This window comes from Spermophilus citellus (genome assembly GCF_964194105.1).
Source record: "Spermophilus citellus genome assembly, chromosome: 1".
Classification (NCBI taxonomy): domain Eukaryota; kingdom Metazoa; phylum Chordata; class Mammalia; order Rodentia; family Sciuridae; genus Spermophilus; species Spermophilus citellus.
The window spans coordinates 226,497,855-226,525,381 of record NC_138182.1 but is presented as its reverse complement, the minus strand read 5'-3'; the positions used below and the strand labels follow the sequence as shown (position 1 = coordinate 226,525,381).

The 27,527-nt window shown below is 37.7% G+C and overlaps 1 protein-coding gene across 4 annotated transcripts in view; it reads right to left on the bottom strand.

Annotated features, from left to right (window-relative positions):
- Positions 1-2,818: 2,818 nt before the first annotated feature.
- The window catches only part of PTCD2 (pentatricopeptide repeat domain 2), a 29,088-nt gene continuing 4,379 nt past the window's right edge, over positions 2,819-27,527 (bottom strand). For 3 of the 4 annotated variants that reach the window (XM_081310473.1, XM_081310474.1, XM_081310475.1), the window contains 8 exons: positions 26,790-26,919; positions 23,063-23,180; positions 20,305-20,383; positions 19,835-19,926; positions 17,586-17,699; positions 12,815-12,889; positions 9,336-9,449; positions 2,819-3,639 (listed from right to left, as the gene is read on the bottom strand). In XM_081310473.1, the coding sequence (XP_081166599.1) occupies positions 3,412-3,639; positions 9,336-9,449; positions 12,815-12,889; positions 17,586-17,699; positions 19,835-19,926; positions 20,305-20,383; positions 23,063-23,180; positions 26,790-26,919 (950 nt within the window). In that variant the 3' untranslated portion in view covers positions 2,819-3,411. The remainder of the gene's footprint in view (positions 3,640-9,335; positions 9,450-12,814; positions 12,890-17,585; positions 17,700-19,834; positions 19,927-20,304; positions 20,384-23,062; positions 23,181-26,789; positions 26,920-27,527) is intronic. The other variant, XM_081310476.1, reaches the window with a different exon arrangement.

Genomic DNA, 27,527 nt, shown 5'->3' with positions numbered 1-27,527 from the left:
AAAACAATGAGTAGGAGTGAGCCAGTCACTGAGGTGTGGGGGGAAGGGGTGCGAAGGAGCAAGGGATGGAGCTGGATGGGCAAATGTGGGTCAGTGTATGCAGGGACTTCTAAGTCACATTAGGTCTGAGCCTTATCCAGAAGGACATGAGGAATCTTAGGAGGTTTTAAGCAGGGGGAAGAACAAACTTTGGATAACCTCACTCAGGCTGCAGAACAGAGGATAGCTGAAAGACAGATGCCTGATAGCAGGGTCTTAATTAGCGAAGTAGTAATAAGAAAGGAGAAATGTATAGAGTTGTTGGAAAAAAAAGAAAATCAGTAATAGTCCATAAATTCATTGACATTCTCACTACTGACAGGTGGGGTGTCCACCCCTGCCTTGAATTTGGGTGGACATATGAATTTAGTGGAAGTAATCCCATGACTTCTGATGCCAGGTCATAAAAGGACAACAGCTTCTGCCTGATCCTCTGGGGACACTCATTCCTGGAACCTGGCCACCATGCTCTAAGAAAGCTATGTGTAGGAGTTCTAGCCCCAGCCCCAGGTGAGGTCCCAACATCAACTGCCACAAGTACAGAGTGAGGAATCTTCAAGCTGACTCCAGTCTCAGTCATAATCTGATGACTTTACTCACATGAAACCCTGAGCAAGAAGCACCTGGTTGACCCCAGTTAATTCCTAGGATAATGAGAAGAAATAATAAAGTGATTGGTGTTCAAAGCCACAGTTTTGGAGTGCTTCTGACAGTGATGCCCAGAACACTATCCCTAATATCACTCCAATTAAGCTCCTGTGTTAGTGCAGGAATGTTCAGGGGTGAGATGATTGGATTATGGGAGCTGTGGTTTAATTCATCTGTCTTAGTTTGAATGGACTGGAGATAACTGTAGGCAGGTGAGTTGTGGCTGCAGGAGGTAGGTCACCATGGGCGTGCCCTGGAGAGGTATATCTTCTTGCAGACCTTTCCTCCTCCTTGCTGACATCAGCTAAGCAGCTTTTCTCAGCTGGGCCCTTCCCCGAGATGGGCTGCCTTATCTTGGTCTCAGAGCAATGGAGTTGGCTGTCTATGGACTGAGACGTTTGAAATCATAAGCGTCCTCTAAGCTGTGCTTATTGGATGTTTTGGTCACAACTAAAACTAGGAGATATCTTTTTGTTTCTTTCTCATATCTCTACTGGTTACCATCCTGAGGTTTGGATTCTGGGGCAAAACATCAACAGGAAGTAAAACAGTCTACACAGGTATCCAAGTTGAGGAATAAGATGTTCTGTCCAATCAAATATTCTCATGAACAGAAGTGGATGATTGAGGAAAATTAGTGATTGCAAAGAAACATCGTTTTTGTTTTCAAAGAAATGAACAAATTTTAAAGAATGAAGTACCCATCATAACTTATATTGAACACTTTTTCTTTGATGGTTTACAACCACCTTTTATCTTGAGGTGAACATTATAACATACTTAGCTCTGTACTAAACTTCTGGGAACAGGTGAAATGGTCCAATTTCTGCAGACAGCGAAGCACCAGCTACCCTCTTCAAGGGAAATAGCAGGGATTGGGAAGGTTGCTATTTTTTGCTCACAAAATAGCTTTTTTCTTTTTTTTTGCTAATAAATGGTCATTAGCTAATGACCAGTGCCACACTCACCCAGGGCTTACAGCTATCTAAAGGTTCTTTGTGAATGTTAGACAAGATCCAAGATAAGTTGGGGGAACAGGAAATATGCCTTGTTGTTCCCTCAGACTTCAAGAAATTCAAATGCTTTTTTTTTTCCCTTTTAAACACCACACACACACACAGAAGCCATTAAGCATCTATGAAGATAATTAATCCCTTATATGGGGCTGCCTAATGTTTCATAGAGCACAAGTAAAAGAGATTCTTTGGATAGTTCTGAGGAGAAAGAACTAAATTTGTTTATGTAATTCTTCAACTAGGGGCAAGCGTTGTGCATGCTGCCTAAGAAGGTGGTATCAACAGTGGCTATTTGTGGAGCACTTACTGTGTCTGGCACTGTCTGCAGGCTTCATATTCAGCATCTCGGTTCATCCTCAAAAACCCGAGGAGCTTGGTGTTATTCCAGTTTGCCAGAGGCAAGCTCCTGGCCATGCAGTAAGTCACAGGAGCCTTTAGCATCCTATCCCTTAAAGGACTCTCCTCTTTGAAGACATACAATGTGGTATGGTGGGAAGGATTCTAGACTATAAATCTAGCTTTTATTCTCAGCTACACCACAAACCAGTAATGCCAAATTTGACAAGTCATCAACCTAAAAAATGAAGGAGTTTAATTAGGAGACTCAGAAGATTCCTCCTACTCTAAAATGTCTGATTCAATGGTCAATTCTTGCCTGAGAATAACACTAAAGCAGGAAAGAGAGTCTGCAGTACTCTTGGAGTCCGATGCTGGGCCCACCCTCTCTGTGGACCTTCAGAAACAAAAGGCACGACTGATGCGGGGCTGCTGTGTATCCTGCACATTAGTGGCCAGTATGTAAAATTCATCCTAAGTATGTAAAAATGCTGACCTGCTCTCACCACACATTTTTTTTTTTTTTTTAAATAGGGGGCAGAGCAAAGGCTTCCAAGGAAAGAAAGAGATCATTAACAAATGAGATGAACTAGAGTACCAAATATTTATGATCCACAAAGAAAACTCATTATCATTTACACTGGCATTGATTTTGAAAAGTATGTAGCTCACCCCTGACCAAAACAGTAACCATTTAAATTTGGCTTATCTGTCCTGAAACTAAATTCTGGTCTTGTTTGTGCTGCTGAAAAAATAAACACAATCACAAGAAGTTTACTTAGGTGTGTTTTTATTTCTCTTATTTTTGAGAAAATATGACTCTACTGAACTTAAATGAAAATTTCAAATTATTATACAACCACATGTAAGCACTATTTGGAAATGCTAAAATGAGCCTCACGTACCTTTTCAGGGTCAAAGAACTAAAATGATGGCAGGACACTATGAAAATCCATGTTTTCCAATATGGTAGGATAGGGGTTTAGATCTCTTAAATTCAGCAAGGGTATAATTTGCAAGCAACTATTCCCTGAAAAAAATTAGTCCAAATTGACCACATTTAGTGAAGGCCGATTTTTAGGGTGCTTGTCGGGGTCCCCGGTGAGCATGGCCACGTTCTTCCCTCAGCAGCTTGCACAGGGGAAGTCTCCTTTCTGAGGGTGTGGAGCTTTCTCTGTCTGATCTGGGTCTTCACAGTGGCACAACATAATAATTTCTCTGATCATCATGTCAGCACTCAATGAACTCAGGACTTAGGGAGAAGACTTGGTGTTAGCACAGCGTCAACCAAAGTTAGATGCCTGACATCTCAGAAAAGCCAACTGTTCACTTGAAGCAGGCCCCTTAGACCTGAAGAAGTCTGAAAATGAGGTTACTCAGCCAACAGGGACTGGCTGAGGGGCTGGAAGGTCCGACGGCTGATTGTCCTCTTGTTTAATAGCAATGTATGGGACTTCTTGTCCCTGGGGGTATGGCAGAGCAGAGTATCCAGTGAATAAGTGGTGACCTGGCCATTTATGTGCAATTTCCCATAGATCTCGTCAAATTTGGCCAGAAGGTTGGGTGCATCATCCTTCACTTTTTCCCTCACCTTGACCAACTGGAAGAAAGAGCAGATCATTACATCTCTACAAGATTTCTTTCTTGTTCTTTTTATTCTCTAAGAAACAAGAAACAGACCTGAGTAAAAATGTAAAGTGCACAATTAAAGTGATAAAAACCAGGGTTCTGGGGCACAAAGAGGCATGACTGACTGTAAGAGAGTTCACCAGCTACATGCAAAATTCAGAATTCATACTTGAAAACCACAGTTTCCTATAAAAGAGTGTTCAAATGGCATGTATTAAACAGTGTTACACATCAGGGAAGGACATCAAATATCAATGGAATTAACTTTGTTCAGTGTAATGATTAGAGCGGGATGAAGGGTCACACTACATCAGGCTTTACATACAGTCCATGGTAACTGTTTGAAATTAGCTTAAAAGCACATCAGACAGTCTAAATGGGACATGATCTGATTTAGGTTTAAAAAGCTGTTCAGAGAATGAATGGGAGGGTGCAGGAACATGAAGATAATAGTGGAGGCCACTACAGCAGTCCAGAGAAGAAAGGATGGTGGTTTAGAATAGAGAAAAGATGAAGAGGTCGATATATGTAAAATATATTTTGGAGAGTGAATTTTGGAGGGGAAAATCAAGGTCTGTTTTGGATATGACTGAGACACCTGTGATACACCTATGTGGACTTGGGGAGAGGCAGTTAATATACAGGTCTGGGGTGTGGAGGAGAGGTCTAGGCCAGAGGTATAAACAATAAGTATATAGCATTTAATTTTATAAATAATAGTGAGCTCAAAGTTAGTACGTGAAGCTACTTTCTGAACAAAATCAACATTGTGCCTAGTTTAATTCTTATCAAGATACAGCTTACGTACATTTCTCAGTGAAATTTAAGTGAGTTCAAGATTCCTGACAAATCCTTTGGTCATCTTCTAAATAAAGCATTTTATTTGCCAGCTGCACATTTCTCCAGCCAAACCTTCAGACAAGCAGCCTAAGCTCTTCATAATGCTTCTTGAAAAGAATAGCTTGTTTAGTCCTCACGTTCAAGGTGAACTGATTTAATGTGCAGCATATGGCTTCTAAAAGGAGCAAACACGCCAAGCTGGAGGGAACTGTGTGTTAACTTCATACACTACATGGGTTGTATTACCACAGAAATATTAAATGGCATCATGAGTCCCATGCTAAAATTTAGGCAGAAAAGAGATTTTATTAATTTCATTTAAAAAAAGAAATCAACAAAAAAAAAATAGCTAATGCTTGAGTCTTTTCGTAACAGCACTGCAGAAAATCAACAATTCTTTTTAATATTTCTGGTGCAATAATAGCAACTTAAGTTTAGTCTTATTGCCACATTTTTCCCCCCAATGGTGCTGGGGACTGAACCCAGGGCCTTGTGCATGCCAGGCAAGTACTCTACCAACTGAGCTATATCCCCAGCCCCTTCACACATTTTTAATGGGTATAAATATTAAATACAGCATTTTAAAAATACAATTGACAATATTACACTCCATACACAATCCCTCATACATGTGTTTAGAACTAACTCAAAATCTACTGGACTTGTTATAAATCAATTCATTTCTCATCAAGCAGATCCCTGAGCGGTCTCACAGTAACCAGGGGTAATACACTGAACTAGAGATTAGTTTTCAAAGTAAAAAAGTCTTATATCAGAATTTTTCCATGTAGGGTTTGTTTGGATGCTCCAGTCATGTAAATGGGTGACTGTAGGTCTAAGGAAGGACTAACATCAATGCTGTTGAGAAAACTGATTTGTATCAGTGTTATGCAATCATGTATGCACATGTGCTTGTGAATGCATGTATGTACACTTACATACATACACACATGATGGTACACAAAATTTGTTCATATTTCCAGTTCCTCTATTTTTAAAATTTATTCCAGAATGGCTTGGGTGGGCCACAACCTACAGAGCTGGGACCTCAAATACAAAGAAGCTTTAAGTTAACCATATCCAGTTAGTTTCCTGACACTTCCTTTGCCGGCAGGAAGAAGTCTTTGGGCAGAAGTGAGGAATAAGTGGAAAAGGGCTGGGAGGGCAACAGTTTGACAAGGGAGAAAGCAGCCACCTGCCACTTTGGTCATCAGCCTGGGCCAGGACTATTCAGGCAGAGGAAGGAGGAAGAAACAGGGAATAGTCAAAATAACAATGCCAGTATTATTACTGACAATACAACCATTGTCAATAATTTATGATCTCTTTATAGTTCTCTCCCTTATGTTACATGGCATTAGAGATGTACAAATGACTACATTTCAAATGACCAGCAATAATTCCTCTTTGCATACTTAAGCCTACAATATGGCACAAGGGTTTGTTTCATTTTGCTTTCAATTCCTAGGAATTTCTTTTCCTCTTCATTTTTATTTAACTTTGTTTCTGAATTTTGCAAAGCATTTACTTTGTTCCAAAATCAAACATACAAGGCTCTGGTTGTAGCTCAGTGGTAGAGCTAGAGCGCTTTGTGTGAGGCACTGGGTTTGATCCTCAGCACCACATAAAAATAAATAAATAAAATGAAGGTATGGTGTCCATCTACAACTAGTTTTTAAAAAGTCAAATATACAAACAAGGTACATTCAGAAAAGTCACAGTTCTCTCACTTTTTCACAACTGTTTTAATTAAGCTTTGGTTTTTCTATCTGTTGTTTTTCAAAACTCTCAACCTATATAAATATACAGTTATGTGTCACTTAATGATGGGAATATGTTCTGAGAAATGTGTTGTCAGGCAACTTATGTGAACATAAGTGTACTCAGACAAACAAAGATTACCATGTATGTTACTAGGCAATAGAAAGCCCTCCATGCTCCCACCCCTGTATTGGCGGTTAAATCCAGGGCCTCGCACGTGCTGGCCAAGAGCTTTACCACTGAGCTACATCCTCAGCCCTTTTTATTTTGAAACATGGTCTAAGTTGCTGAGGTTGGCCCTGAACTTCCAATTCTCCTGCCTCAGCCTTCCAGGTAGCTAGGATTACAGATATGTACCACTGCACTTGTCTAAGCAATATAATCTTATGAGAGTGCCATCACATAAGCAGTCAGTCACTGATCAAAATGTCATTATGTACTGCCTGCCTGTATGAACACACACACACACACATACATACACACATTCCCTTCTTAGAGCACACCACACTGATTTGTGTCTTGCTTTTTTTACTTAGTAATATATATCCAAGTGGTCCATATATGTAGTGATCCACAGAATTACATGTTGTAGTTATTCCTCATTTCTTTTAGAGTTGCATAGCAGTGCTTCATATGAATACAACCTAATTTGTTCAATTAGTTCTCTAAGACAGAAACTGGGTTATTTCCAGTCTCTTGTTATTACAAAGAGCAACAAACAGCCTTCTACATACAGCTTCTTACATTTTTGTCGGTTTATGTATTCTAAGAAGTGGGAGGCTTGAGTCGAAGGGTAAATTCGTTTATAATTCTACTACATATTGCTGAATGTCTCCCCACAAGGACTATACCAATTGCATTCCCTCCACCCTCATGAGATGATGATTCCTGTTTCCTCAGAGCCTTATTGCTATGGTTTGATGTGGTTTATCCCCCAAAAGTTCATTTGTTAAAAGCTTGGTCCCCTGTGTGGCGTGGTTAAGAAGTAGTGGACCTTTAAGAGGTGAAGCTGAGTGGGAGGTCACTGTGGTCTCTGCCCTTGGAAGAGATTCTATGGGACCCTGAGTTGGTTCTTGTAAGAGGATTGGTATAAAAGAGTAAGCATGCCCCTCTCCTACTCTGGTTTCTCATCATAGCATGTGACTTCTCCTCCAGTAGGAGTTTCCACCATGATGCCAAATACCATGAGGTAACACAACCAAGGAGGCCCTTGTCAGAGCCTGTGCCACAGTATTTGAACTTTCAACCTCCAAAATTGTAAACTAAGTAAACCCTTTTTCTTTGTAAGCAAAGAAATAGCAGCCTGAGGTATTTCATTACAGTAATGGAAAATGGACATTCAAAGAATAAGATGTCAAACTTTCAGATTTCTACTCATCTAAGGTATAAGTAAAACCACAGGTTAAGTTTTATTTTGCATTTCCTTTAATATGAGCAAAGTTAAGAAACTTTCCAAATATTTAAAGGTCATTCATAATTCTTTTAAGTGAATTCTGTGCCTATCTCTTACCCATTTTTCTTTAGGGTTGTTGGTCCTTTTCTTACAATGTTTAAAAAGTGTTCTTTATATATTAAGGTTAGTTAGCTCTCTGTATAATTAAAGTTTGAAAGCTTTTCCTTCCAACTTGTTTACCTTTTGACTTTGTTATGGTGTCTCTGTCATACCGAAAAGCAAAACAAAAAAATTTTATGCAGTCAAATTTATCAATCTTTTCTTTTTTGGTATAAGGATTAAACCCAGGGCGTAGGGACACTTAACCACTGAGCTATATCCCCAGAGTTTGTTTTGTTTTGTTTTGAGACAAGGTTCTTCCTAAGTTGCTGAAGCTGACCTTGAACTCCTCCTGTCTCAGACTCTGGAGTGCTGGGATTACAGGCATGCACCACCATACCCAGCTCAATCATTTCTTTTATTGATTTGGATTTTGACTAAGAAAGAAAATTTTCCACTGTCAGGATATAAAGTAATTCACTAATGGTTAAACTTAGTGACTGCATTATTTCATTTTGAAATTTTCATATCTTATCCATTTGGAATTTATCTTGGCTTGCGGTACAAGAACAAATAAAATTTTTGTATTCCACTGGCTCTCTACTTTTTCTAGTACCACTTCTTAGAAATGTCTATCTATTCTCATTTATCTGAGCACTGGCTTTTGTCTTCATCTAAGTATCCCTGGACTTGCAATGCTATCTCATTAGCTTACCCATTCATGTGCTATTGCCATGGTTTGCATTATAGAAGCTTTAATATGCTTTAGTATCTGCTCAGCCTTATATTTATTATTGCTCTTTTTCATAGAGTTTTCTTAGCTATTCTTTCTTGGTTGTAATTGCATCTAAACTTAAACTACAGAAAGAAACACAGTGAAATCTTTATTGGGATCATATTATCTCATCACATTAACTTGGGGAGAACTGACTTTATGAGGCTGAATCTTCCTACCTACATGGTAGGACAAATTTTTAGGCTGAAAGATACTATACCCTATTGTTTGCTATTAGGAATGACCGTGGGAAAGGAGATGTTGTGATGCTCAAAAGAATAAGACAATTTCTAGGCTGATACCCTGGGGAGGGGGCAGAGAGTAGACCATGCAAGGCTGGATTAAGAGATGAGTGCAGTCACCATGGGAATATAGAGAAAGGAGCCAGAGGCTGTCTATGGGGCAGTCATTCTTTTCTGATGATTTCTATTTTCTCCATAAAACAGGAAGCAAGGTCATTAACTGAGCATAAGACAAGAGGAGAAAAGTATTGGAAACTTTAGGGGAAAGGAAAAAGGTGTAAAATTGTCATCCACGTGTAAAAGAAACAAAACTCATGAAAACTGTGCACAGAAAAGAGAAACATAAACAAAGATGTTTTCCTAGACTATTAGAAGACATATTCTGTCGGAAGAAAACAAATCTTTGTTTGCAAACAAAAGCTTTACAACAGGAATGATGGAGCTGCCATGTTTGACATCTCTTTAAGGAGATGAGTTAAAGAATCAAGAAATCAGGTGAATATTTTTAAGAGTGCTTTTTCACTTTTAAATGATTTCTGCAGCACTTGCACACTCACCACTTCCTCTGAGAACACACGTTTTTTCACAAATATTGATAAATTTCCTTCTGCAGCATTCGTTAGTATATCTATCAGGGTTTCCAACATATTTGACTGGATATGGATAATAATCTGAATAAAAAAAGAAACAAGCAGGCAAAAACAAGCATGAGCCAGTATTTCAATGGTGGGAAACGCACCTAGCTACATAAGTTTGCATCAATAGGCACACGCCATGTTTTGATGCTAATTCCTAATACATTCAATCACTTGTGCAGGTTCAAAACAGTGCTTATGTTGTAACATGAGAAATTGAGACTGGACATTAGAAGAGATTTCTGGGTTATAATTTTTGAACAAAAACACTATCTTTAAGTCGGTGACCCAGTTCATGAAGAGGATGATTCATATTCAGCATCAATTCAAGGTTCCTTACATGGTCCTTGCCTAAAGGATAACCCTCCCACCACATGCACTAGCTGACCTTCCAGTTCAGAGAAAAGGAGCCCATCCTCCTACCCTGGCACTGAGCACACGCTCTGCCTACCATGCTCTGCATTTCTCCTCCTACTGGGCGTAGACAGCCTCTGGTATCTTTTTTGGACACCACTGTTGTCCACAACTAGTAGGATGTGGAGAAGTAAAAACAAAACAAACAAACGATATTACTAGAGTTGATTAACAGCTGTGAGAGACAGGTAAGGACAGAGAGCTGAAGAGTCTAAATCTGGGAAGTGGGCTACATGCACTGGCAGTGGATCATGTTTTTTGACATCTAATCCTATGTTCTGTTCATTACCACTCAGGAGGAGTGGCCAGCTCCAGTCCTGGATGAGAGAGGCATAACCCTCCTCATCTCTGTAGGTCTGGAGAGGAGAAACCTGGGGCCTCACTGTCAGGTGTCTGAGTTAAAACCCTGACTCATATAATCTGCTGTGAGAACTTGGGTAACTGAACTTACCCTTTGACTCTTCATTTCCCTATCTATACTACGGAGGAATACTGTTTTGATAGGCCTCTATAAAATGAGCTAATGAATGTAAAGTGCCTACTGTACCTTAGCTAAAATTAAATTAAAACCTGCCCATCTCACTATCTTTGATTTCTTTCTACTAACCTCATTTCAACTCCAGGAAAAGCTACTAATGATCCACCTATAGCACCTCTCCCACACTCCACTGGATTTCTTTCCTTCCTGATGCTCTGAACTATTGGATGGCTTTGGCTTTAGGGGAAGAGTTTCTTGTTAATTCCAGCAATTCTACTTCTGTCCCATCATAAAATTAGCACATCTGCAGGCCACTCCGCTCAGAATCAGTCACACACTTGGACACCAGAGTTGCCCATAACCAGTAGGAAGTGGAGAAGAATACAAATTACATATGGTATCTGCTAGAAGACCAGGGTTCCTAGTCCTCTGGTGGCTCAAATGACAGGACCTTTGGGACTCTGGAGCTTTGCCAAACAGCCTCAGCCTCCCAGACCTGCCCTTAGCCTCTGAATTTTCAGGTTGATGCCCCAAAGCTTCTCTTTGGACAGTGGGGATCTGCTATTCAGGTGGGGTGCTGAGCCCTGCTGGATCTCGACACAGCTGTTATTGTTCCCTGACTTTTCTGATGCTTCCTCTGCCTCACCATGAATGCCTTATAAACTCATTTGTGAGTCTCTTACATCCCTTTCTTGTGGCATATGTCAGTTCACAGCAGACCCATCACCAGGTGTCTGCAGATTGATTGAGCTGACGGCTTTCACACTCTTCCCCTCCCAGCTTATGCCCTATGCAAAGTACTTTGTGGGCATTTTCCTAGAAGTCTCTTCTCTTCCAAGACCATCTCCTTCTCAGATTCTCTGTTGTCATTGGCTCCATCTTTCCCTCATGAGAAATCACTTTGAAAAGTTAAGTGTAGACTCCAGTATCCTTATCTTAGACTTCTGGCCTAACCTTATTCTCTGAAATTGACCATAAATGTTGACCTAGCCATTCTCCCAAAGTCAATGGGCAGTGGAGTGGAGGTGACTTTTGACAATAACCACTAAAGTATAGAAATGAAAATCATCATTACTGTTAGTATTTTTTTTCTGAGAAGCTTGGGAATTTTGTCTAATTCCCATTTTGAAATTTTTTCCTTTTTATTTAACTGATCTTATGTGAAACAAATACTACTAGTATTGGCAAATATTAATTAAGTGCCTGGCACTATGCAAACTACCTCATACACTTACTTCTTTCAATGCCCAAAATAAAAGAACAAGTATCATTACGGTTTCAGATCAAAGGAAATCAGGATCTACAGAAATGAAGTAACTTACCTAAAATTCAGATGGTAAGAGGTGCTTAGAATTAAGAGCTTGTATTCTTTTAAACAAAAGCCTCACTAAAAGCAATCTGTTAGCAAAGAATGTCCTTCTACCTCCATCCCTTCAATCACACAGACCTGTCTTCCTTCAGAACACTGCTCGACATGACCTCCTCTCCCAGACCTCAGTTAACCCTGTCTTGCCCTTCATTCCCTCTTCTTGGAATACTCCAATGCATCTGGGATCTGTTACCCTAGTTCATCTCACACCGCTCTTCACATGGTTCAGTTCCATGGAAATATTTTTTTCTTCTCAGCCCCTTGACTGTTTCAGGAGATGGGAAGCCCTTGAAAGCTGGGGACTTTTCTTGTCCAACTCCTCACAACACAAATGCACTCAGCACACAAGCAGGGCCTTGAAAGGAGTCGGCTGCATGGAGACTATGGTGCCTTTCATGATAATATGGTCTTTTTTTATTTTTTATTGAAACAGGAAGGTTTAGGTGACTCACTGTTCAAAAACTGGGAGCGGTGACAGAATATGCTTTTGGGAGGAATGTTTTGTCTTTGTTTTGGTTTTAGGGGTTAAAGTCATACATGTCTTGGTGGAATGAGTACAGCCCTTGCTGACCCAAGCAATAAGACTCCAAACAAGTGACACAGTAATCCAGATAAGTCAATGGAGCCAATGGACCTTGGCAGACTGGCAATATAATAAGAATGAAAACAGTTGATATCTGCTGAATGCTTACCATGCATCAGGCATAGTTAATGCACCATAGGTAATGAGCTCATTAATCACAAAGACATATGAGTTAGCTGCCACAGCTGGAATGCAATTAGCATGCAGGTTTCTCTTAAGGTCCAGTAAAGAGACTGGTGATTTTGTCACCATTCCCTCCCTCTTTCTGCATCTACAGGAGTCCTAGCTATGCCTTCTGCCTTCAGCATTTAGCTGTGTCTTACATCTGAGTATATCTAACCTTCCCACATATTTATAAACTCCTGGAAGCAACAGCTATTGACTCCTCTCATGGGGTGATTCTGTAACTTACACACAGAAGAGCTCAATAAAACAAAAAAAGAGCTCTTTTGAACTGAATGAAGAACTTAGGAGATCAAGTCGTTGTACACAGACTAAAAATGCAAACATTTTACTATATTTCAAGTCTTATCTTTAACCATAAAGAAGTCACTTACATTTAAATTTGTGCAAGTTATGTTCTCTGGATTCATGATTTGAGAAAAAATGGATGCAGCTTTTGCTACCTGGTTCTGAAGGAAAACAAACAAACAAAGTAAGTTATTACCCCAAATCATGATTATTACTCTATCAAAAAGATCATTAATGGAAGGCAGAATATGACTATTCACAAAGCCCCAGAGTATTCAGTAATCAAAAATAAATACTGTATAAACTATTTCATCCAATAGCATATAATTCTATGCTTTAACAACCTGCCTAAGTCAAATTTTTTAAGATAGCAACATTAGGTTAGAATTTTCTCTTGTCCCACTGGAATTAGCTTTTAAATAAAACAAGAATGAGAAACACAAACACAAATCCTATCTCTGACATAAAAACTTCAAACCAGAGAAGAGGTGGAAACACTTCGAGAACCCTGGAGAGGGAGCCTGGGAAGGTTTTTAAAGGATCTCACAAGGCCAACCTGAAGTGCACAACCTAAAATCATGTTTACAGTAAAGTCAACACAGTTCTAAACTAATGAGGGAAACTTCCTGGGTCCTTGTAGTGGCAGGTGAGCCAAGTCAAGGATTTCCACAGATAAGCCATGTTTGCAGGAAGCAGTGTGTGACTATGACAGCAGCACAAAAGAGACTGTCATTGAAAACCACCACAGTGCCTATTCTCATTGGCCAGGGAGAAGTAAACCTATACATTCGTATAGGCAGAACTTTACATGTTATATAACATTAATAACATACATGTTATTAATTACTTTACCTAAACAAAAAGCCTGCTAGTCTAGAATAGGGTTCAGTGCCTGTTTCTTTGCCTCTCTCTTAAATGAACTTCCTGCAAATGGCTGTTCTAAGAGAAATTTGTATTTTTCAGTGATGAATAATCAAAAAAGATGCAGCACGTGAACTCCACAGAGACATTTTTTAAAAATGTTTTTAGTTGTAGATGGACACAATACCTTTATTTTGTTTATGTGTGAGGCAAGCGCTCCACCACTGAGCCACAACCCCAGCCCACACTGTGTTTTCCTTAAAGGAAGAAAGGAACACAGTAAAACAAAGATAAGAAAATAACTGGTAGATGAGGAAATTCCAATACAAAAATATTCCTAAGGATATCAAGGACACAAATGAGAAAATGAACAAGATCACTTCAATCACAAGTGGAAAGAAATCAGGCAGACCTCAGATTTCTCCATGGCAATATTCCAAACCAGAAGACAAAAAGAGCAATGCCTAAAATAATCTCAAGAAAAAGCAAGTGTCATCTCAAAAATTTAAACCTGGCCAAACTGTAAAGTACAAAAACAAAAGGCAAATAAAATAATTTTAAGGAAAGAGCTCAAGAGAATATTGCTCCTCTGAAAATATAGAAGAAAACACTTGAGCCAACAAAAAGAAGACTGGAAGAATAATAGCAAAGCAACTAGCAAGGAACTTATTTAACTACATATAGAGGGCCAAGGCAAATGTAGGGAATATGGTTACAGAACAGACAACAAATGTCATACACCAGGACAACAGGGCAATGGCAATACCAATAAAAAGAAGAAAAGGGAAAATGAAGATTAAAAAGTAAAGTATGCCATTTTCTTCTCTTTTATTACCTGTGGATCAAAAATATAATTTAAAGCTGATAAATATTTAAGAGAAAAGTGAACACCATGAAAGATAATGTATCAACTAAAATTAGATGGTAGTGAAGGATGAAAATAAGGAGAAAAAGAAAATATGCTAATTTCACCATCACTTATAGTGGGGAATTAATAGGTATTATCAAAGGAACTAGAGAATTAAGAAAATTCAATAAAGTTATAGCTTTAAGTAATCACTAGAGCAAAAATATAAAAAACACAGAAACAACCATATGGGATATTTTAAGTTAAAAAAATTTAAAGCATCAAATAAAGTAAGACCTAAGATCATCTATATGTCATATAAATATAAGTAGGTTAGGAAAGACCAGCACATATTATAAAGTTGAAATTTATGCAATGTACAAGAGATTACACTTAAAACAAAACAATTCAGAAAGAGTGGAAATCAAATAATGGGAAAATGTGTATATCAGGCATATGTAAATCTAGTCAAAATAAAGAGAAATCCAAACAAGGAAAGAGATATTAATATTGTACAAAGTTGAATTCAGGGCAAAAGCATTAAATACAACCAAGAAAGGCACTATATGAAAGTGAGCGATTCAAAAATATGACATGACAGTGGTGTTCATCTGTACTCTAAACAATGTAACTTACACAGACATAAAGGAAAAAAAGAGCTAAAAAAGAGATGAAATCATGTGCCTTAAACAATTCCCGTGAACAAAGAGGGAACAAGTGGATGCCTATTAAGTGAAGGACAAGTCTTTGTCCTTCAGTGATTGGTTTCCAACAGCATATGGAAATGGAGCACAAGATATTCTGATTTCTAATTAGAAGTAAACAAGAGTTCTCAGCCATATTGTACCAGCTGGATAAATAACCTGGTTTGGGTAGTATTTCTCTGCCATAAAATATCCTTTACTACATAGTAAACATACAAAATATTTTGTATTTTTAAGGTCTTGGAATAGGCGGGGCTCTTTAAGAGTGGCTAGTCTACCAGTGTTTCTCATTAGCTAGGATGAAAGTTACTAGAAACTTTCAATTTAAAGAAATTCAAAGCTGGGCCGGGGTTATGGCTCAGTGGTAGAGCACTTACCTAGCATGCTTGAGGCACTGGGTTCATTCCCCAGCACCACATAAAAAATAAAAACAAATAAAATAAAGGTATTGTGCACATCTACAACTAAAAAAAAAAAAAAATATTAAAAAAAGAAATCAAAGCTAAAGATATATATGTACATATACTTTTGTATGTATATACATAACATATACATATACATATATATATCTTTGCATGCAGTTTGTCAGGTTATATAGATTTTTTTATTAAGGATTTAAAAATGAACACACCATATAGGATTGAAGTATCTGATTTGATTAAAATTTTGTATATCACCAAATTTTTTAAAAAGTAAGTCAAATGCTAAATAACATAAAGTTGGTTGTTATTATACTTTAAAAATTGAGTATACACACAATTACCTATTTATATGTGCTCATTTGTTATTCTCAAAAATAATGTGTGACTATGATGTAGTGAAAATAGATTTTACCAGCCACAGTTTCACTACTTTATAGTCAACTAAGTTTTTTCTTAATATTGGGAAGCATAAAGTATTTTGTAGAAGGGCCAAATCACAGAATAAAGGATAAAGTGAATTCGCCAATATTCCTAATACACAATGTTTATGCTTTCTTTAAAATTACTAAAAGATCAAAATCTCAGAAGTAGTTTGCTGCTAATATATACATATATTGTATAAAAATGTATATTCTGGTTTTCTTAAAACCCTTGTTGACTTTTCTACAGTGAACATTTTTATAAACTTGATTTAATAAAAATGTTAATTTTGGAAGTGAAGTTTTGTAAAAACTTTTTTCAGTCAAACAGCAATGACTTTATTTATAGACAGTCATAATAATTACACAAAAAGCCATACATCTTAATGCCTTTGTTCTGTTATTCTAAGAGTAATGTCTACTGTATGCTTTTACATTTTTTCTGCCGTTAACATGAATGTAATTTTAAGAACAGCAGGATGAGTTCTTTTTAAAAAGATACTTTGGACCACAGTTTTTTTCCCAGTTTAAAGCAATAACTTTAGTAGTTTCTTTCAAAGTTTAACATGCCCAATATGTCATCTTAAATCATTCTGAAATTTGCAGATTTCTTTAAAGGAAAATTGTTGTAGAGGTCATCTTGATGAAATTGTATTCTGAAGTTTTGTGAATGAGTTAAATATTAATAGTCTCATGTGTTTTACAAATAAGCTTTTTCATAAGGAAAATATTGACTTTGGGATTTGCTTTTCTCTGGGAGCTCAAGTATAAAAATAATTGTTTAAAATTGCCCCTTCTTTTATCACTGGGTTGGAAATAGGGATAAAACCTGTACTCATATTTTAAATAATTTGTCAAGATAACTGTATTAATATTGATACCCAAATTTCACAATACCACTTAGGAAAGCCTTTTCTTTAAACAAATTACAGTTTATGTTGTTCAGAGTCTTATTTGAGATGTGATGCTTTATTTTTCAATTAAAAATGGTTTTCTCCTAAAAAAAAGGAGTGGATATTCCAAGGTTCCAGCTCTTTGTCCTTCATTGACTCTGAGGTATGGCTCGGGGAGGTGTCCTCTCTGGGTTTCAGATGCATTCATTTATCTGATGTGGGGGGAATGGGGGGTTGAGAATGGATGCTAAGCCTCAAACTAATAATAGTAATTGGGTCTAACTATGAAATCCCATTCTAGCAATGGGCTGTGGCAGGAGTCCTCATTCATCTAAGGTGAATTCAGCTTTGGAGAGCATTAAATTAAACTGCTCTCTGAGAGCATTACATAATAAACTGACCATTTGCAATCTTCATTTTAATTAACTAAGAAAATTCTCTCCAGAGTCTGGCATTCCTCTCTGGTTCTCCACAGGATCTTGGCGAACACATTCTAAATAGAAATGCATGTTAGGTCCTCAACTATAAATAAAAACATACTTTACAGGCATAGGTATAGATTGCCATGGCAACAAAGGCATTGTTTTCTTTACAGGAACTTTTTCTTTACTTCACAGTCAGAAGGGTAAAAAATTAATTAAAATAAAAAATAAATGAAAGTAGGGAAGTCTTGCCCACTCCCAATTTACTTATGTGCACCCCAAATCTTACCTGGTTCAGAGCTAACGCCACTGCAAAGCAGGAGGCTCTCCTGGAAAGAACATCTCCTTTGATTAGGGCTTCTTCTCTTAATGTAGTACAGATTTTAAAAGACTCTGGGCTATTCTGTGAGGAGACAGGATTGCTTAATAAATGTCATGAACTTTTAACTTTAAAACTAATTAATGTGCTTAGCATTTCAGATATTCTTTTGTAAGTATTTCCCAGAGCCTACCTCAAGTCAATTAAAAAGCTAAGCTCCTCATACAGCAAATAATGGTCTTTGCAAACAGAACAGGTTACCTACATGTTCGCCACTCAAATCTAGCTTAACTTTACTTTTCAAGCTGTTTGTCAACTTCTGACTTGAGGCATCCAGATCTCTTTGTATCTGGACAAGCTAGTTTCCAGACAGCCTGCTACTCTACTAAATAGTATAATAATGCTCAGTAACGCTAGGAAACTTTTCTGGAAGGATTTCCAATCTGAAAATATCTATATAAGCTTAAATATTTAAAAACATCAACACTAATATGAAGATAAATTGTAAAAGAATCTCCTGAAAACAGAAACCTTAAAAAAATTCAAGAATGTGAGCGACCCACAAACCAGCAAGACAACAATGGTGAACATTTCAAATCCCTTTCCACGCCGTGTCACGATGCAGGTGGATGAAGCTTTCAAGAATAGCACCAGCTGTGCGTGTGTCCTCTGTCATGCCATGACTTACCTTCCAATCCTCAAACAAGTCTGCATTTGATGAGAGGGCAGTTCTCAGAACTGACCTGGAATCTGCACTGCCTGACCAGCTCAGTTTTCCAACTTGTCTCTACTAAGTGAAACAAGTTATTCTTGGACACAATGCAAGAGAAAAGTCTTCTTGCTCTTCTTATGCGTAAGAATTGAATTCTACCTCAGCATACACACAGGAAAGTGTCTTTAAATTGGCCAGAAAATTGACTAACTGATGCTCCAGTGTTGTGTGTTTTGTTGGCCTTCTGCTCCAGAAGGATCATAGGATGGTGTGGTTGGGAAGAATGTGATCTAACCCAGGTGTAAGCAAATGATAGCCCTTGGGCTATATCCAGTCTACGGCAAAGAATGGTCTTTATATTGTTAAAGGCTTATAAAAATAAAAAACAAAGAATATGTGACAGAAATTATATGTGGCAGAAACTGTATGTTCCTCAAAGCCTCAAATACTTACTATTTGGCCTTTTACAGAAAAAGCTTGCTGACTGCTGAATCCAACCCGCTCTCATTTTATAAGTGAGGTACATGCATGCTCAGTTCAAAGACATAAGTCAGTTGATAAAAAACTGAGACTAGACTCCAAGTTTCTCAATTTCCCATTTGGTCTCATTTCCACTGTTAACCCACCTACCTCTCTGTTTTGGAAAGCTGGTACTGCTATATTAGGGAGCTTTTCAAAGGCCCATGTTCTTCAGCCTTGCTTAGTGTTCTTTTGTTTTCAGTATAAAATGATTCTGTTATCCAAATGTCCAAAGATTAAATGGCATGAATGACTAAAGTAATGTACTGAGGCTTGGTCATTTCACTATTTCAGTTATCAATCACTGAACAAATACTGAAGGAATAGTTTTTATGTATAAGAAACAATCCTGGTACAGTAATGACATAAGGACTTGTAAGCCAGGGCCCCCATCCTTAGAAAGCCTTTTGAATGCCATAAACATTTCAGGTATTAGGTACAATGTCAGATGCTAGGATACAAAGAAGCCTCAGGGATCTCCTGCTCTAGTGAGGAGAAAGAAATCTGGGCAAAGTTAAGTACAAGTATGTGATATAAATAGAGCACAATTAGGGGATGTTTGGAGGAGATGTCACTTTAGTACTGGCGATCACAAAAACTTCACAGATGAGAGCAAGGTAGTTCTGGAGTTTGACACAGAAGGATGCTCTGATTTCAGAGAAAATGGCAACAGGAAAAACAGATCTAGTAGAGTCTAGCATATGAGACAACTCTAGAGCAGAGCTTGACCCTGACACAGTCTCTTGTTCTCACTATCTACACAATCTTCAGAGAAGAGTAAAAGATAATTAATTGCTTTTCCCATGATCAAACTGTCAGACAAAACTAACTTGAGTTTTCTAAAAATGAATACATTTAAAATTGAAATATTCCCACCAGATGGAAAACAGACTTCAGAGAAACTGAACTTTATTTGTAGAGAATAAAAATAAACCCCCTTTCAAACACTACCCACAATGCCCTGAAAGTTAAAAGGAAATAGTCTTACCAGTCTGTAGCAAATTGCAAATGCAAGGACATAGGTGTCTTTGGTGAACTTCACATCTTGGTTTTTCATCTCTATCAACACTTCCAAGGCATCTGCCAAAAGTGAGGAGTGGCCAGCAGTGTTAAATCCATCTACTGGTGGTGCCCAAAGCTCTAACTTGTTCAGCACCATTTACTGAATTCAGTAGAATAAAAGCTGTTCTAAAGTCATTCAGCAATTAGCTAAATGTCAAATTATCAGGTCATGTAGGAAGAACTAAAATTTTAAAAGCTGCCACAATTTTAGCATCAGCAAAATCTGAAATGTTTCATTGAAGGAATAACATGCAATGCAATGTTTTCAAACTTAAATAATGAGGTCTCCATAATTTAGCCCCTCATAAGGGTCGTTTTTGCATGGTCCATTTCCCCCCCTAATTGCTACATTACCAAAGACAGCAGAATATTTCAGCAACAGGTGGTAGTACTTACTTTTATATTTGCCTTTGATAAAAAACATATCCATCAAAATATTGAATGATGTGGAGTCTGAGAAGAAACCATGTAAATGCTAATGAAGAAAAACAATACAGTTTGGTAAAAAGTTAAAACTATTAAAGAGGCATTTATACTGTATCTTCTCTATCCAAGTCTTATTCTTGCTGCATCTGGCCTCCTGAGATCTCTAATAATCTGAAATACCAAATATTTATTTTTTGAAAGAAGTTAAGCTGCTGCCCACTGTGTTGCCTTTGGGAATATGCACACTGAACAAGAGGCAAGAGCTCTCTGGGTTTCATAAATACAGTGAAGAACATCTGTATGAAATGTGGCTCTGAAGAAACAAACCAGTTAACCCCAGTAGGGTGGCCTTGGAACCTAGGTACCAACTATTAATACAATACAACAGCTATGAATATACTTGGGAAGTAAGACAGAAGGGTCTAACACAGCCATGGTCCTCAGTTCACAAATGGATAACTTTTCGAAAACAATTCACTAAACTAGTGGTTCTCGACATTTATTTCTCAACACTTTTTCATCTTGTATCTGTTTATTGTAATTGACTAAAATTGCATATATTTTTGCATATATTCCTGTGGACATGTGGCTTTGAAATATGTATACATTGTGGAACGGCCAAGTCAAGCTAAATAACATGTGCCTTGCTTCACATACTTAAAATTTTCTGTGGTGAGAACACTTAAAATCTATTCTCTTTGCAATTTGTAAGACTATAATATACTGTTATTAACTATTGCAATCATGTTATACAATATAGATCTATTCCTTCTGACTGAAACTGTGCATTATCCTTGAACCAATACCTCCCTGACATTTTCCCCAAATGAATGTCATGATAATGTGACAGGTGATATTCACATTATGTCATTAAATGCATTGCTTAAGTTTGTTCTTTTTTGAGAACCTACCCTGTTCTAGATGCTGAGAAAAGACAAATGCTAATAATATGCATACCCTGTCCTAAACTCTACTTGGGTTTATAATTTACTAAAGCTCAATTCTGGTGGAGGAGAAAATGAACAAGTGAATACAAATGAAGAAGAAAACTATAATTTCAGGCATCAATAAAGGCTCTGAAGAACAATGATGCAGGATAAAAGAGACAGGAGAGGCGTAAAAAGCAGAGAGGGAAGACCTCTGAGAAGACAGCACAGTGGAAAATTAGGTCTTACGCACTTCTTCTTTTTTTTTTTTAAATATTTTATTAGTTGTTGATGGACCTTTATTTATTTATATGTGGTGCTGAGAATCGATCCCAGTGCTTCACACATGCTAGGCAAGCACTCGACCATGGAGCCACAACCGCAGCCCTCACTTATTCTTAATTCTGTTCATTCTACTCCAAAAAACTTACTTACACAGGAATTTTTCATAAATGAGTTTAAAAAAAAACCCTTTTTCTTTTTCACCATCATATTCACAACTTTATTACAATGAAACATTTGTCTTCCAGTAATTACAACAATAAAACATGCTTATTTAAAAAGTCAAACAATACAAAATTATATAAAATATGAAGTGAGAATTTTTAATAATTCTAATATCAAAGATATACAGTATAGTTTCCTGAGTTTCAACAGCCACATAGTAAAATATACATATATATTTGTATATATATTTTTTCTTCTTTTAAGGAAAAAAAATAAGATCAAACTACTGGTACTGTTCTGAATCTACCTTTTGTCTGCTTACTCGTATTTTATGATCATCTGTCCAACATACAGGTGTCCTTAAGGCAGGACAAGCCTAGGGTTAAGAGTTCCACCACATACAGAACACTTTATATGAAAAAGAGAAAGAGGCAAAAGGACAAAGTAATTTGTTATAGAGGTTACTAAATATACTAAAATGTACACAGTGGCCAGTCCCAGCCCCCAAATTCAACAAATATTTCTGACCAAGGATGAATTTATAATGTCTCCAAGCCTCAGTCTCCTCATCACCTTATCAGATTTACTGTGGAAAACAATGAAATAAAATGTGTAAAGTGCAAAAGTACAATGTTGAGGATGCAGCAAATATTAAATAAATAATTGCAAAAATAACTATTATTTTTATTTTTAGGAAAAGAAAATCATAATATGTGAAAACATTTTGAAATGGGACAAGAATAGGGCCCAGAGGACCACACCTATAATCCCAGCAACTAGGGAGGCTCAGGCAGGAGGATCGCCAAATTCAAGACCAGCCTCAGCAACTCAGTGAGGCCCAAAGCAACTTAGAGAGACCTTGCCTCAAAATAAAATTAAAAAGGGTTGGGGACGTGGCTCAGTGGTAAAGGGATCTCTGGGTTCAATTCTCAGTACCAAAAAAAAAAAAAAAAAAAAAAAAAAAACCCAAGTGGACAAGAACTTTATAAATGTAGTCTTCCATCAGAAATAAAAACAAAAAAAGAGCACAGGTAAAAAATAGGAAAGGGATCATATAATAGCACCTTGTCTTAAGCCATCCTCCCCTGGAAGTTTCTGAAAAAAAAGGTCAGCATATTCTCAAAATGTGGCAGATACTGCTGCAAAGGCATAGAGACTTATACTACTTGGTATAAACCAACCCCAAGGAAACTTTTAAAATGCAGAGAATTGAATTATTCATTCAGTGTAGTGGCCTTTGTCTGAAAATCTAACCCAGGAATAATGTGTATTGAAAAGATGTCTTTTCTGATAATGACAAAATATACCCCTTGAGGAAATCATATTGGCAGGCAAATTAATCAGGAAAAAATAACCTGGTCTTTGATGAGCTCCACTGCAGACTCCTCAAGATCCAACTCATAACACAGCCTCATGAAAACAGGTCCAAACTTATATTCCCCCAAAGTGACATTTCTGTTCTCTGTATGGTACCTGGTAATCAAAATGATTCAATAAGTCAAAAGGTGGAACACAGTAAAAAGGACAGATAACAGCATGGTATGCACTCTGCTAGGTGCTAAGGACACAATAAGGAATGAGACACTCCAATCTGGAAAGAGAAAAGTGGAAATTTTAACAAAATCAGAGAATCCTGGAGTGCAGAAATATGTCAGGCATTTTAAACAGACTCTGCTGGAGGCCAACAAACACTGTGCAATAAAAGCAAGAGGAGAAAATGTATACTGCGATCATTCTCTAAATTAAGCATCAATGGAATTGATCTGAGAATAAGGCTAAATTAGGAAACATCAGGGATCTGTCACCTCAGAACTAGCCCCACCTACAAGAAAAGAAAGGTAAGGATCAGGGTTGATGGTCTGGGCTCCTCCAAGCTGGCTTCATGCCCATACAGGACAGCAGACAACTGACACATTTCACAATTTATGGCGATCTCTGCTTTTATAAGCTCACAAAAATGTAGGCATATGTGAACCATGACCACCTAGTACAAATTAAATGCACTTATATAATTTGTAAGTTTTGGGAAAAGGTTAATTTCAAGGGCAGCTATGTATTTTATATAGCTTGAGAGTTCTATAGGTGGCCAGTTTGAAACTGAAACTGTGAATCAGTAGTACAAGTGACTTACAATAACCCACCCTTCCTGCTGTAGACACTGTGAGGATAATCTGGTGAACATGTCAATGATTTTCATGACGTGAATGATTTTAAAATATGGAGGAAAGCTCTGACTTTACAAAAGAGAATATTTTTTACCCTATGCTGAAATAACTGAGGCAAGTAAGAGAGGCATTATGGCTGGTCTATTCTAAACTTATGTACTGCCCAGGGACTATGTACTTTTGAAGATACACTTTATAATCCAACTTCAGAAGTTATAAATTATTCACTGCTTCATTATAACTCTTTTGAATTAAGTTATGAAAAAACAAGAGCAAGTAGTGGTTAAGGAATTTAGACTCCAATTCCAAAATGCTGGTTCAAATTCCAGCTCTTCTACTTACAAATTATGTAACCATGAGCAAATTAACAAAACCCTTCAGTGCCTCAGTTTCCTCATCTATAAAATGGAGAGAAGAGAACTCAACTCAAAATATTCTGTGAAGATTAAATGAGATAAGACTTGCTTATAGGACACAGGAAGTCCTTAGTATGTTAGCTCTTATACAACACATGGCATGCTGAGAAACACCTCTAAAATCTGTACTTCAGTACAGTCTCATATGAAACTTGTGCCAGATTAAAAACAACAGAAAGCAAAAACAAATGTTTTCCTGAGTTGACATTTACATTCAAAATGAAATTCAAGACAATAAAAGTGCTAGAAAGTCACTGAGATAATGAACTGCCACTTGACAAGAAATATTCAAGTAAGAGGATGTAAAATCCCTCCACAAACCAAATTTCAGCATTTGGTCAAGACTATAAGGGGATTAAGTTACTCCCCATTTGTGGCTTTATTAAAAGATAAAAAACATAATATGTATTTATGTTTCAGCTCATGACCCCCTTTCCCATCTTCCCACTTGTCCAGCTATCTACAGAGGGAAAGGCCAACTGGGTAGAACTATTTGCATCAATAAAGAATTGAGAGTCATACATTGAATGTTTATGATAAAAATAAGAGTGGAAAGAGTGTTCAGAATTTTTAACCCATTTTGCTACTCTTACGAACATCTGTTGGCTTTAGGTAGTAAAAGGAGGAGTGAGATGGGAAATTGCCAGAAGGTCTCCAATCATTAAACACCATGAAATTTGAGTATGCAACTGTAAATCAGCCTAATCTTTTCATAAAAACATTATGACATTTTATATTGACAAACTTTAACAAGTCCCTACTGTCTGCTGTGGTTTGTTCCCCAGGGGTCTGTGTGGTGGAAGCTTGTTCTCAGGGCGACAACAATGAGGTATATGTATTATTTTAGAGGTGGGGGCCTAATGGAAGGTCCTTAAGTCAACTGAGAATGCTGCAAGGAATTAAGGTGGTTCTTGACCTGTTGGTAGTTCTTGAGAAATAGTTGTTACAAAAAGCCAAGAGTGGCTCCACCTATTCTCTGGCTTCCCACATGCAGATGTGGTCACATGGTTCTCATATTCTCCCACTGCTGCCATCAACTACATGGCACCATCAAGAGAAATTAGGTAATGCCAGTGCCATGAGCTAAATAAAACACTTTTTTCATAAGTAACCTGTCTCTAGTGTTTTATTATAGTGATGGAAAGCTGCCTAATACACTCTCTGATCTCCCTCACCCCAAAAAAGAAACAAAGAATTAGTTTTATGCAGAATTGCTCATCAGGGCTTTATGTATACTAGTGAAAAACTAGAAACAATTTATATGTTCAACATATAGAGGGGACATAGTTATTTAAGGTAGTTAATTTATAATGGAGTATTATATTGTCATCAAAAGGTGTAAGGTTTCCTGGGTGCTGGGCAATATGGCACACAACCACAATCCCAGCAACTTGGGAGGGTGAGGCAGGAGGATTCCCAGCCTCAGCAACCTAGCAAGAAAGATCCAGGCTTCACAAAAAGGTACAGGTGGTGGCAGCAGCTGAGAATGTACTCAATGGCAAAGCACCCCTGGGTTCAATCCCTAGTACCACCACCAAAAAAAAAAAAAAAAAATATATATATATATATAATGCTTTCTGAATATATGTTAATAAAGGAAAATTATGCTAACATTATTTAGAAAACAAAATATCATTACATATATAATAATATCTTTATAAAATAAAACTTACCAAAACCATAACTCTTTGTATAGAAAAAAATCTGTATAAAAATACTCCCAGTAGCTTCTTAGATTAATAGATGGTGGTCACCAGTTTCTTCCCTCCCTGTATGTGCATGCTGCTCCATCCATCCAGAGGGGGGATCCATTTCCCCTCACTTTGACTTTGTGAGCCAGTGCCACTCAAATTAGATTAAAGATTGGTGAGGCATTTCAGGAGAGCACATGTGGCCACATGGAGGTAGCAGAAATTCAAGTGAAGCCTTCTTGGACCCTCCAGCACCTTCTAACATGGGAAGCTCTACTAATAAATCAGAAAGGTCAAACAGGTCTAAGGAGGAAGCAGAACAGCTAGGAGTCCACTGAACTGATCGAAGAAAGAAACACTGAAGCCTGCACTGATATCAGTACTAGGGAGTGAGCAAGCACTGGGATTTCTTATTCCATCCGGGAAATGAGGGAAATCAGACTAAAGGGAAAATGCTCCAAAATATTTGTCCTGTATGACAGGTCAATTAGATAGAAGACACAGGAAGAGAAATAAGTTTGTGTATGTTAAGAGGGTAGGGAAGTGGAATCAGTGATTAGATTGATGATTTCTTTGTCCATGAATTACTGTAGCCTGTCTCAGCCCCTGGCATGTAGTACAAACCCAGTAAGTATTCATTCAATGAATAAATGTCAGTGTCTGGGGTTTAAGGCAAGGCATTTGGACAAGATTTGGAAAGAATCAATGTAGAGGTGATAGCTGAAATCTTAGAGGTGGGTGAAGTTGCTCTGGGAAAGGAACAGAATAAGAAGAAAGGAAGGCTGGAGGAATTCTAAAGAAATGCCTCACCTGTACATGACATTTTTAGCCAGCTCCACATCTTCCCGGGTCTGACACAAATGAAGCAAAGTTCTCAACTCGTCCTTTAAGATGAGTTTGTTCTGGGTCAATTTCTCTTCCAAGTTTCTAAAATAGGTTTCTGGAAGAAAGCACAGGATGTGGCCATCACTCAGGCTAAGACTGTAAGGGGGTTGACCTCAGGGAAAAGGGGAAGCTCACTGCAAAGGGGCACTGAAAGGGGTTGCTGGGCATACAGCTCCCCTCACTGATTCCTCTAGAGCACCAAGTGTCATGTGTCCCTAAAGCAAACCTGTGACATAGGGTTACTGGCCCACGCCCCACTCAAAACTTTCTACAACAGAACTTCTACGAGTGGGAGTACACAGAAAGGCATTTTTGATTCCCTGGGAGATCCTCAGGTATGCCAACTTTTGAGAACTACTGTCCCAGAGTCTTACCCAAATAACCTAATCTACAGGAAGCTTACAAGAAGAAAACATAATCAGATACCCAAATCATCAATTAGCAGGGCACCAAACAGGAAAATGAAAATGTGATCTGAACATGGGTTTATCCATGATGTTGACTTCATGTTTCTTTTATCTGGCTCATTTTCACTTTTCTTTCATTCCTCTTGGTTTCTCTTTACTCAGTTCTTAGAAAGCATGCCACAGTACTATATAACTTTTTAAAAAAGTCCACTAGTGAGCATTTAGTGACAGAAGCACTTCAAGGTCATCACAGTCT